At 35.3% G+C, this 13,458-nt stretch overlaps 1 protein-coding gene and 1 long non-coding RNA gene across 11 annotated transcripts in view; one reads left to right on the forward strand and one right to left on the reverse strand.

Moving 5' to 3' along the window:
- Positions 1-12,279, reverse strand: part of Tasp1 (taspase 1) — a 275,265-nt gene extending 262,986 nt beyond the window's left edge. For 3 of the 9 annotated variants that reach the window (XR_007350527.1, XR_007350529.1, XM_048811323.1), the window contains exons 1-2: positions 11,600-12,178; positions 2,260-2,478 (exon numbers count right to left, since the gene is read on the reverse strand). Coding sequence is in view for 5 of the 9 variants with exons in the window: in XM_048811323.1 (XP_048667280.1) it covers positions 2,260-2,404 (145 nt within the window). In the remaining 4 variants the exon portion in view is untranslated. Of the gene's footprint in view, positions 1-2,259; positions 2,479-2,908; positions 2,934-11,599; positions 12,179-12,208 lie in introns of those variants that run through there. The other 6 variants (XR_007350526.1, XM_048811320.1, XR_007350528.1 and 3 more) reach the window with 5 other exon arrangements.
- A 49-nt stretch (positions 12,280-12,328) lies between these two features.
- Positions 12,329-13,458, forward strand: part of LOC125619054 — a 12,159-nt gene continuing 11,029 nt past the window's right edge. Inside the window, exon 1 of one of the 2 annotated variants that reach the window (XR_007350531.1) lies at positions 12,329-12,430. This is a non-coding gene — a long non-coding RNA (uncharacterized LOC125619054). The remainder of the gene's footprint in view (positions 12,431-13,458) is intronic. The other variant, XR_007350530.1, reaches the window with a different exon arrangement.

The raw sequence follows: 13,458 nt of genomic DNA on the forward strand, positions 1-13,458 counted from the left end.
GTTCAAAGCCAGCCTCAGCCACTGCAAGGCAAAAAACAACTCAATGAGACCCTGTCTCTAAAGAAAATACAAAATAGGGCTGGGGATGTAGCTCAGTGGTCAAATATCCCTGAGTTCAATCCCCCATACCAGGAAGGAAGGAAGGGAGGAAGGGAGGGAGGGAAGGGAGGGAAGGGAGGGAAGGAAGGGAAGGAAGGGAGGGAGGGAAGGAAGGAAGGAAGGAAGGAAGGAAGGAAGGAAGGAAGGAAGACAGACACAGCTCTGTCCTAGATGAGAATTTGAATTTCCATTCCTTAAATATACAAGATACAAACTTCCACATAATCAGCCAATTGATCTGAATTTGTAATAATTTAGAAGTGGGGATCATCCTTAAACAACACAATTCCCTGCCATAATCCAGATTTCTTCCTATTACTACTGGCCTTCAGCACCAACTTTACCTGATAGCCATCACAATCAATTATGCACTTGAGAGAGGAGGAATGGAGTTATGGTAGTCACAGAAAGCAATGTTTTACAAATAATCAAAAGCTCTATGCTACTGTTTGTTATGAGTTTCAGCCCTTTCTTGTGCATTTCCAAATGCTCATTCTGAACACAATAACTCACTGAGTACTACAGAAGGTACACCAATAAAACAGTGCAGTAGAAATAACACTGGACTATGAATCTGAAGGCAGAACTTCTGGCCCGTGCTCTACTTTTAGCTGGGAAATTCCTATAAACTTACCTCATCTCTTTGGAAAAGCACCTTTCAGAAAAGTGAATTGAACCTGTTATATTTTTTAGACCCTTCTGGATTAGATTCTGTAGGATTTTCCAAGCTGTCCAGTCTATATATAGCCAAAGGTTAATGAGCAGACAAGATACCAGTTTCATAAAAAGAAAGCTAGAAAGAAATCCTGCCAGCTCTTCTTTCCTCACAGATATTATACAGTTTACAATCTGAATTCAGGAAAACAAATATAACTTAAGAATAAAAAGCCTGCTGAAGGGCTGGGGATATAGCTCAAATGGTAGAGTGCTTGCCTAGCTTGCACAAGGCCCTTGGTTCATTCCCCAGCACCACCAAAAAAAAAAAGAAAGAAAGAGAAAAGAAGAGCCTGCTGAGTAAACTTGAACAGATTTTCACCTTTAAAATGGAGGACACAGGAGTAAAACTTCACTGTGTCAGCCCTCAAGGTCCTCTGAAGTAGAGAGAGCATAGGCTGATGCAGTGCCAAAGTCACTTAAGGGTTTCTCAGCCTAGCTCTGTTATTAATCAGCAAAGTGACAGAAACCACTTAAGTCACTTAATTTCTCTAGTCTTAAGGTTCCTCATTTATAACACCAAGAAAGTAAAATATGCCACCCTAAAATATACTTGTTTATCATATTTTAAGATGGCTATTCAGAGTGGGTACAGACACTCTGAAAAGCTGTTCTATGAGGGATATTTGTATTTCTAGAGAACATCTATATTACTGAAGTGAGCAGGCTTTCTCTCAAGTCTCCTTATCTGCCTCACCCGGATCTAGGAGAGATCATATCAAATTATCACTGCGCAGAGAATGGCACAGCATATCACATATACTTCAGATGACTGTTACATGGGAAACTTTATTTACAGAATAAGACATTTGTCCATAGTACATTTCATAACCTATCCTGACCTCCCCTCAGAAGCCTCAAGTCCCTATTCCTCTCCATAGTTCAAAGTGCTACTGAAGCTTCAACCATCTGTCCATTTCTTTCCATCCCATAGTTTGTCTATAGTGCATATCTGCAGGTTAATAAATGTTATAGTTTTTCTCCTCTTGATCTTTCTATTGTCAGTTCATTTCATAGATGAGAATTACTGAATCTTCAGAGGAAAGAGAAAATTGAAAACTTCCCTAGGAAGCTGAACTAATTCTAAGATGGTGTATTTTACTCTAAGATGACCGTACTGCAATATGGGTCAATAAAACATTTTCTGCATCATTATTTTAAAAAAATCAAAACCAGAGTTTAAAAATTACATTGGTTTTAACATTATCTAATCTAAATATATCTATTATCTGGGGTAAAAGTAATAATAAGGGAAAGGAGTGAAAATTTGTCATTATAAGATCTTCCAACTGGGGAATAGAGGAACTTCTCACTATATTGAAGTCAAACAGTCTCTTTGGTTCCAACTCCCCTCTGTCAGATGAAATGCAATTATCAGTGTAACTCAAAGCAAGAAAAGAAAATCAACACTATTTTCATCTTCCCACTTACCCATGAAGGTCTTACCTGCATGTACCAACACAAAGCCTCCACGTTTCTCCTTGTGGGACTGCTTTGTTTCCAATTCTTTGGCTGTTATTTTAACAGCTGAAGTCTGAGATGATCTGGAAGGCAGCCCTTCTCCAGAACTCATCCCCTTCTCCATGGTCATTCTCCAACATTAACATCTTCTATTAGGAAAAGGGCATAATTCTATCCAAAAGCAATTGTAGGAGATGAATTACCCTAGAGAAAAAAACAGGCACAAATGGTATGATTTCCTTCCACTAATATGTACATTACTTAGAAAAATCCAGAAAATATAATTTTTTAAAAAACTATTTTTAAAGTTATTTAATTGGGTAACACAATGACTATGAAAAGGTTAAAATTTAAATCTCTGCCCATTTACAGAATTTACTTAAAGACATATAAATGAAAGAACTATTATAAAAAGACTTTACGCTGAGTCCAAAGATATATTATCTTTCTTTTAGCCACACTGAAGTAATCCTCAATATAATTTAAATGTCATTTTCTCCTCTCTCCAAATCCAATATTAATAATCACTGGGACATTTTGGAATCACAGTGCTGCTGACAACATCACTGAATCTTGCTATAAAGCCTAGATTTCTGCTTAAAGAAATAAAGCAAAAGAAAAGAAAGAAACTTACATGTAAGAAATTCTTAAGCTAACCAATTTAATGCTCCACAGCTTAATTCTAAAACACAAATGTTAACAAAATTATATGATTAAACCAAGAAATTAAAATAACATTTCTGCAAGTATCACGTAAAATATTATTTCTGAGGCTCTCCAGAGATAAATGAGACATAAAATTTAATAAAACAATTTTCAAGCAACTTATGCCACAAAGCTTCTAATTTTTCTCACTATGCATTGCAAATTCACAAACTTTGAACAATCCTGACTTAACAACAAGGGAAGAACATATTTCAATTTAAGGGAAAAAATTAAAAATCAACAATGAGAATTTTTTAAATTACACTGTTAGGTAAAAATCTGCACCTGACGTTAAACTGAAAAAGGGAGGTGAAGATTATGAAGCTAACTTTATAACAATGTTTTTCTTTGAATGAATTCACAAAAATATGCCTCCATTATCTTTTTTTTTTTTTTTTTTTTTTTTTAGTAATGGTGCTGGGGATCAGACCCAGGGCCTTGTGTGTGCAAGGTAAGCACTCTACCAACTGAGCTATATCCTCAGCCCCTTCAATTATCTTTTTTTTTAAAAAGAGGTGAAGTGGGGCTGGGGATGTGGCTCAAGCGGTAGCACACTCGCCTGGCATGCGCGGCACTGGGTTCGATCCTCAGCACCACATACAAATAAAGATGTTGTGTCCGCCGAAAACTAAAAAAATAAATATTAAAAAATTCTCTGTCTCTCTCTCTTTAAAAAAAAAAAAAAAAAAGATGTGAAGTCTTTCTTTTTCAGTGTAAAACGTAAATAGAAACATAAAAGTAACTTTGCTACCCAGTCCAAACAAGCAGCTACTACTCAAAGCACATTCTGTATCCCATTGTTAGTTACCAGAGCACATGAGATTATTTCATTAATATATTCATTACTGTAAACAGATATTTTCAATAAGAAATGTGTACAGTTTTCACAATGCTCTTCCTTCATATTAAAATTATATTTTTGAACAATTTTATTTGCTAAATCTAACAAAAATTTTGAGCTTTTTTATCTTTCATGTTTTCATATTTCAATTTGTCTTAGTTTTTTAATATTCCAGCAGTATTAATAAACAACAGACTGAAATTTTTTTAAGTTGGTCCTTTATACTAGAAATAGTCTGAGAAGCACTGCAATATGGTATTTTTAAATTATTTTAATTCCTGGTTAAAGAGTTCATTTAGTATTTATTTTATATTTCACTTATAAGACAAATAGTTTAAAATCAAATATATGTATACACACACTGAAATGTTAAAATATTTAAATATATTCAAAGCACAGGAAAAAATTTTATTTCAAGTGGAGCTTTCAATTAACAGTAAATTAAAATGCCTATTTTTATTTCTGTTTGTGGTAGTAGCTATCTTCATAACAATGTTTTTCTTTGAATGACTTCACAAAAATATGCTTTAATCATCTTTTTTTTAAAGAGAAAGAGAAAGAGATAGAGATAGAGAGAGAGAGAATCTTTTTTGTAGATGGACACAACACAATGCCTTTATTTTTATGTGGTGCTAAGAATCGAACCCGGGTCCCGCTCGTGCTAGGCGAGCGCTCTACCGCTGAGCCACAATCCCAGCCCTTTTTTTTTTTTAATTTTTTTTAGTTGTTAAAAGACGTTTATTTAATTTATTTATTTGTATGTGCTGCTGAGAATTGAACCCAGTACCTCACACATACCAGGCAAGGCTCTACCACTGAGCCACAGCCTCAGCCCCTCAATTACCTTTTTATTATTATTTTATTTTACTTCTTACAATATTTCTCTGAGATAGGCTACCATTTGACATGTAGCAGTTGACAAACTGGAATTTAGTGGTCCATCGTCAACATATAAATGCCATCATGTCTGGCCTGGCTATGAAATGAACTTGGGCCCACTGGAATTAAAAACATAAACACTTCTGAGTGAAACTAAGATCTTGGAAAACTAAGAGCTTCAGATTAAATAAAAACACATCCAGGAAGAATGAATTATTATTAACCCTCAAGCTACTCTCACTGTTATCTAATGTATTATTTCACCACTAACAAATTATAACATTTACAATTTATAATGAATATGGAAATATAGTAATAAATTATAACATCTACATTTCCTAATAAGGTTAAAAGTAATAGGCATTTAAATGAATGAGAGATTTTTAAATATTGCTTCTCAAGGTTGCCTAAAGAGAAAAGGCAGAAGATGAACCAATATGCTATTTCATGAGCAATTTAACCTCCCTCAGAGACTATCTGAAATATATTTATTCAACAAATGATATAATCTCAACAAACCCCTTCACAAATGCCATCCCCAAACTTCTACTGGACTGAAAAATAAGGAACTCGAGTGAATGTACTATCCAATGTGCAATTCTGGCCTCCAATTCTCAATGATTCCTGAAATGTATTTTAATTCAGTTAGAAATGAAGCAACTTCAACTCCAACATCAGTTTTTGTTTAACTCAGAACTCATTAAAGATCTGATAAATAGTTTCTAGAAATGACAAAAAGAAAATTTAAAAGGGCAAATGGTCAATCTTAGTTTACAGGAAAATTATATAATGGTTTAAACCAAAAGAAAGATACAAATAAAAAGAACTACACTAAAATACCATTTTTTACTTAGATTGGCAAACCTCAAAATACAAGATAACAGGTTTTGAGAGAACAAAGAAATAAAGCATTCATAAATTGCTAGAGGCAGCAAAAACTGGTACAACTCAATATGGGCAATTTGGCAAAATTAAGATATGAACGAAAAATGTCTTGATGAAAATGGATAAGGGGCTAGAGCGCTTGCCTCTTATGTGTGAGGCACTGAGTTCAATTCCCAGCACCACATATAAATAAGCAAATAAAATAAAGGTCCATCAACAACTAAAAAATATTTTAAAAAGAAAAGAAAGTGGTTAAAAATAAAAGCAACCACTGGAAAGAATGAGGAAGTACTTGATACAGATATGAAAATCTCAAAGACATTTGGTAAATTTAAAAAGGCATGGAAATAATTCAAATTAAATTGTTTCAAAGACATGCTACAGAAGTATATGCGGTACCATGTGGAGGGGGGAAGCACATCAGCTAACTATATATGCAATGTATAAATATTGATGGGTATACCAAATATATAAATTATATATGTACATGTACATATTTCTTTATTTATGAATGGTTATCTTTTAAGGTTTTTATTTTTTAAAAAAGTAAATGACAGCAAAGTGCATTACAATTCTTATTACACATATACAGCACAATTTTTCATATCTCTGGTTGTATATAAAGTATGTTGACACCAATTCATGACTTCATACATGTACTTTAAATAATGATGTCCATCACATTCCACCATCCTTGCTAATCCCTTGCCCCCTCCTTTTCCCTCCTTATGAATTGTTATCAAAAGGAGATGTCAGTGACCAATGAACAAAAGCAGGATGGAAATTTCACTGTTCATCCTTTTATATCTTTTGAACTTGGCCCATCTGAATGTGCTACTTACAAAAAAATTGTATTTTCATGGAAACACTAATTAATGAACTAAGTCCAACATCCAAAATAGGGCAAGCCTATAAGATCCCACTTAAAAAATGCAGTAAAAAGGGAAATACCACATTCATAAGCCTCTTATCCTACCTAAGAAATACACAAAAACATGCCCAAAGATTCTCAAAGGGTCTTCTGTTGTTGTTGTTGTTTTGTTTTGTTTTGTTTTGTTTTCTGGATCTTTAACTTATAGGACACATAAACTACTGATAAGTCAAACTGGAGGGGAGGTGGAATCACATTATTTAATCTCTACAGTTAAGATTAGATAGTAAATAATAATATAATGACAGTAGATTAACATTAAATATCCCTGTATAGTTTTTATCATATTTATAAACATTATTAGGAATCATTATTTGAAACTGCTGCAGCATACTTACACCAACACATTGACCTACAAGAAAGACATCTAACACTTTTAGGTAACACTCAAAATAGAAGGTTTCCAATGAAAGGAAATCAAAAGTAGTTGATAGTTTTGTGAAACAAAAAACAATATAGGAGTTGGGGGTTTAGCTCAGTGGTAGAGCCCTTGCCAAGCATGCAAGCCCCTGAATTTGATCCTCAGAAACACACACACACACACACACACACACACACACACATACAAAAAAAAATCTATAGACCATTTTTATAATCCCTTCATTTCTGAATAATATGTTTGAATATGGAATTTTCTCAATTTACTACAAGCAATGCAGTAAAATTCATTATGATTATTATCATTTCTAAACACTGGCAGCTTGTCCATAAACCACAATAATTACTCAAAAGTTAAATATAAAGGTTTCATATGATCCAGAAAATTCCATTTTTAGGTACATACTCAGAACTGAAAACAGATATCCACCCACAAAAACTTGTACCTGGATATTTACAGAATTATTCAAAGTAGCCCCCCAAAAATGAAAAACTCAAATATCCATCAAAAGACCATGTGTTTGGGGTGGGGGACTAGTAGATTCATAGAATGGAACATTTTTCACCTGTAAAAAGGAAAGAAATGTTGATACATAACCACCACAATGTGAATGGGCACTGGAAACACTGAAAGAGGTGAGACACAAAAGGCCACCTACTATATGGTCCCATTTATATGAAATATCCAGAAGAAGCAAATCTAAAAAAACAGAAAATAGATCAGTTGCTTGGGAATGGAGGGATCAAGGGGAAATGGAAGTGACTGCTAATAAGTGCAAAGTTTCTTTTTGTACTAATAAGAAATGTTCAAAAATTGGGGTGATGATGACTGTACAACTCTGTGAATACACTAAAGATCACTGAATTGTACAATTTAAATGACTAAGTTGTCAGATAAATTATATCTTAATAAAGCTATTTATAAAAAAGCAAACTTCTTGCTCCTCATAAATTACATCTTTTCCAAATTACTAAACCCAGTCACCCTTTTCTTAATCTTCTGCTTGCAACCTTCAATTCTCTAGATCACCTGCTCTCCTTTGGCAAGCATATCAATCTACTAAACTAGCTCTCTATGATCCCTCTGACTTCATTCTCAAATGTCTCCTTTAGAAATTTTATCTACTGGGGGGAATTTCAAAAATATCCTCTCAGCAAGTCAGATAATTCCTAACACTTTTTTTTTTTTTCCTGGACAGCTCAAACTTGACTTTCCTTGTTCTCCTCCCCATAAATATCTAGTCTTTTTACCACATTATTCTATTTTTCTTACTAGCATTACCCTTTCCTAACTCACCTTAAAGTCCTCTGGGGTCTGGGAGTGTAGAGCACTTGCCTAGTATAAACAAGTTAGTTCCTGGGTGGATGCCCCAGCACTAAAAAAAAAAAAAGAAAAAATCCCTTAAAGTCATTTTGGACTCTACCCAAGTTTTCAAATCCTATAGGCTTCCTCCAGCATTTTTCTTATCTTGACCCTTATTTAGCCTATACACTTTTTAGCATAATTTTTCCAACAACATTTGAACTTTTCTTCCCAAATACAAGCTATCATAAAGCAACTATGTATAAAAGGCTGCCAAAATAAATCTCATAAAGGATAATTCCAATTAAAACAAATACCATGCCAAAAGACATGAGTAGACATTATATAAAAGAGGCAATATAAACTGGATATTCAATATTTAAGAAACAATATTCAAAGAAATACTAACTCTGTACTGGCAGGATGAACTAATGTAACCATTTGAAAAGGAATTTGTCAGTAAGTAGCAAGAGCCTTAAAATGTATAATATTGTATATACTATCTTTCCAGAGATACTCTATATACGAACTAGTCTATACAGACACAGTTAATAAGGAAAATTAGGAGACTGAGGAGCAAGGATGAAGGGGAAAGTTGATTTTCTAATAATGTTTTGCATTTGAATATTTTGCTCAGTATTAACTAACTACTGAATAGAGACTATTTAACTTTGACATCTCTGAGACCAAGATGAATGTTAATTAACTTGAACATCAAGGCCAGGAAATAAAATCAGAATAAAACATTGTTTTGTTTTTGTTTTTTTAACTCCAGAGACCTACATGGCAATACTTTAAGGTTTAAATCTTGACCTCATGTCTCTCAATGGTTTATTATTTTCCTAATGCATGTGATAACACCTTTTTCTTTAAACCATTTAGAAAACTACCAAGTCATGTTAGTTTGGAGTTCAGGTTTTTCACTCTAGCTGTGTTTAGTCTTTCAGAAGTGGTCTAAGGAGGAAGGAAGTCATCTCACAGCAGAAAGCTTTTACAGAAATTCAACCCTTAAACCATTTCAACTGATGAATAAGGAACCTAGTGTTGTTGATTTTAATCTCCTGTTAATGCAGGTTTAATGCCTCATTAAATGAGCTCCAGAACATCTCTGACCCATTAATTCCACTTCTGAGAATATTTTCTACCAAAATTTTAAACACAGAAAGGATTTTAAGTCTTCTATGCTGTGTTTAACATAGAATACAGATTTTTTTTTTTTTTTTAAATCTGGGAGCAACCTAAAAATTCAACACAGAGTTATGGTTAAAACAATGACTCATACATTTATGGCCAATTAATTTTCAACAATGGGGCTATGATATTTGATAGAAAATGGCACTCTTTTCAACAAATGCTGTTGGGGAAACTAGATAGCCACCAGCAAAAGAATGACCTTTTTAAAAAAATATTTTTAAAAAGATTGTAGATGGACACAGTACCTTTATTTCATTCATTTGTTTTTATGTGGTGCTGAGGATTGAACCCAGTGCCTTACATGTGCTAGGCAAGTGCTTTACCACTGAGCAACAATCCCAGGCCCAAAAGAATGATCTTGATAACTAAATTATTTAAATTTAAAAAGAGGGCTGAGGGGCTGGGATTGTTGCTCAGTGGTAGAGCCTCACCTAGCACGGGCGGGGCCCGGGTTCAATCCTCAGCACCATGTAAAAATAAATAAACAAAATAAAGGTATTGATTTCATTTACAACTAAACAAAATATTTTTTAAAAAATAAATTAATTAAAAAAGAATAAACTTTTTGAATTCCTATTTCATATTATATACCAAAATTAATTAGAAATGGATCAAAATCTAAACATGAATGAAGAGATATAAAATTAATTCTTAGAAGGATACACAGGGGTAAATATTTGTGACCCTGGATTTAGCAATTATTTAATAGATATGACACCAAAACCACAAGCAACCAAAGAGACAAAAATATGTAAATTGGACTTCACCAAACTTTAAACTTCTGTACGTCAAAGGATACTATCTGAAAAGTGAAAAGATAGTCCACAATATGGGAGGAAATATTAGTATTGCAAATCAGATATCTGGTAAGGCACTGTTATACAGAATATAGAAAGAATTCATACAGATTACACAACTGGTGTGACTGCCCCATGTTCAGCCAGAGAAGGAGAAGTTAAGCTCCATTTGTGTACAATGTGTCAAATGCATTCTAATGTTATGTATAACTAATTGGAACAAATTTTTTAAAAAGAACTCATACAACTTTAAAACAAGACAACAAACAAGATTTCTCCATAGATATACTAAAGAGACACTGAGCACATGAAAAGATACTTAAGATTATTTGCCATCAGGGGAATGAAAAGTAAAACTACAATAAGCTATAATTTCATAAACACTAAGATGTGTATAATCAAAAAGACAGATAAATGTTAGCAAGAATATGGAGAATCATAACCTCCATAATCTGCTCAAAAATTTAAACAGAATTACCATACAATTCCATTTCTAGGTATATACCTAAAAGAACTAAAAACATACCTGCACAAAATCTTGTACAAAGATGTTTATAGAATTATTCAAAGTAGCCAAACAGTGGAAACAACCCAAATATTCATCAACTGAGGAAGCATGAACAAAATGTGGTATGTTCATATAATGGCATACTATTCATCAATAAAAAAAGAATGGGACTGGAGAGGCTCAGTGATAGAGCACTTTTGCCTCTGTGAGGCCATGGGTTTTATTCCCAGCACCATCCTTCCCAAAAAGAGAAGGAATGAAGTAATGATACATAGTCATGGATGAACCCTGAAAACATTATGTTACCTGAAAGAAGCCAGGCACAAAAGGACAACTAGTATATGAATCTATTTACTTCAAATGACAAGAAAAGGAAAATACATACACGCAGAAAGTAGATTAGCAGTTACAAGGAGGCATATTCTAAAGACTATAATGGGTACAGGATTTCTTTTGGAAGTGAAGAAATGTTCTGGAACTAGATAGTAGTGATGTGTGTACAGCTTTCTAAATACACTAAAAAACATTGGAATTTATAAAGTAAAAGGATGCATTTTATGGTATGTGAATTATATCTAAGTAAGAAAAAAAACAAACCAATAATCTATCCATACAATGGATACAATATATTTAAATTGTCCTTTTTAGTTATAACCATATTTTACACACACAATGATCATAAATAGGCTGATGTTCATTTAAAAAAAAATTAAAATGCTGGTTTGCTGTAACTATAGGTGATCTCTTTTTAAATATTTTTGAATTTCCATATAATCTTTAATAACCACTGCCTTTTGTAAGTTGCGGGGAGGGGGAATCTTTATTTGCAACAAACAACAAAGTATTGATCTCCCAGGGCTATAATTAAAAATTCCTTAGCTTACAATTCAAAGATCTCACTCACATCGTCCCCAATATATCTTCCTTTTCCCTACAGAAGTGAAATAAGGACTCCCTCCTTCCGGAAACACGATGTCCTCTATTTTCAGACACCTCCAGCTCCTGCTTTTCACTCTCCACTCCAGCAGTTTCCTCTACTCAATCCCCTCCTTCTCATCCCCCTTAACAGTTAAATGTTAATGTCCCGCAGGACTCTAACCAGGCCTATACCCGGGGCTACTAGAACCCCACCCGCCCATCAGGACTAGAGCACAGGAATCCTCTAAGGTCTCTACCACTCTCTTGGGACTCCGAGACACCTCCAGCCTGAGAGTGCAAAGTGGGCAAAAGACTGCGAGAAGCCCGCAGTCTTCCGTGGACAGGCGCTGAGACCGCCAAGCAAGAGACCAGGCTGCAAAGGGACTGGAAAGGTACTGGCAAGGGCCCCACGCGCGAACGAGACTAGGGAATGAAGAACATCCTGGGCCCCCTCCGCTAGCCCAGGGCAGGGGGCGTCCTGCGCATCAGCCCCGCCAGCTCAGAGAGAGACGTCCCAGCGAGCCTGCGGGGCCCACACAGACAGCTGCGCGGCGCCGGCAGCGGCACGGACAGTGTGAGAAAGAGGGACACTCACCCGCGTCAGCCTAGAGCCCTCACTGCACCGGAAGTAGTCACCCGCCCGTTGCCAGGGTGAGGAAGCGGGAGTGACGTTCAGCCTTCCCATTGGTCGCTACCAGTACCACGTGGCCCGGAAGCAGCTGCACCACGCGCTGCTCTGATTCCGTCTTCTGGTCAACAGCGGCTCACCTGGCCTCAGAAGTGCGATCTGAGCTCCGCTTTGGGCCTCTTTTTTGAGGTGCGCAGGCGCCGTTCTGTACGTCTCTCCTGACTACGCTCCAAGATTAAAACTTGCAGGCCTGTGTGTGTGTGTGTGTGTGTGTGTGTGTGTGTGTATGAGTAGAGTGGTTATCTGATTAACTCTATGATAGGAAGTGAAATTAAACTGACCATCATTAATTGAGGTGTCACTTAAGAACTCCGTTTTTCCCCATTTTTGCAGCCTACTTATACAGTACGGGAAAGTAAAGTACCGCTGAATTGCGGATGAAAGGAGGGAGTCAACCTTGCCCTAGGGAAAGGAAGGGGTGGGTGGCCTTAATTTTACTGTCTAGAGTCTAATACTAAGACTCAGTAACATTTGTATAATCCAATTAATGTTTCTTTGTAACTATAAGCATGAATGTTTTTAACATGTAGCCACCTTGAAGTTTGTCTTGGTGAAGCAGAGTTTGGAATGAGTGTTGGGACTGTCAGGCTGTGTCCTCCTGTTCCAAAGTGCTTGGGACTGCAAGTATTTTGGATTTCAGAATATTTTCATGTACATAATGAGACAATTTGGGATAGTACACAAATTTAAAGCCAAAATTCATTTATGTTTCATATATACCTTATGCATATATATATTATATATTACTTTAAATAATTTTATTCATAAAACAAAATTTCATAATGTGGAATAACTTACATGTGATGTCTTGTTGGTGTTCAAAAAAGTTAAGATTCTGAAACATTTCAGATTTCTGCTTTTTAGATAAGGGATGCCCAACATATACTTTTGTACGTGAGACCAGCAGCTTTAGCATCCTCTGTACTCTCACTAAAAAAAAAAAAAAAAATTCTTGGGCCCCATCTCAGACTTATCCAAATCAAAAACTTTGGGGCTCGGGATGTGGCTCAAGCGGTAGCACGCTCACCTGGCATGCGTGCAGCCTCAGCACCACATACAAACAAAGATGTTGTGTCCTCCGAAAACTAAAAAAAAAATAAAAATTCTCTCTCTCTCTCTCTCTCTCTCTCTCTCTCTCTCTCTCTCTCTCTCTCTCC

This window comes from Marmota marmota, unplaced genomic scaffold (genome assembly GCF_001458135.2).
Source record: "Marmota marmota marmota unplaced genomic scaffold, marMar, whole genome shotgun sequence".
In the NCBI taxonomy this organism is placed as follows: Eukaryota; Metazoa; Chordata; class Mammalia; order Rodentia; family Sciuridae; genus Marmota; species Marmota marmota.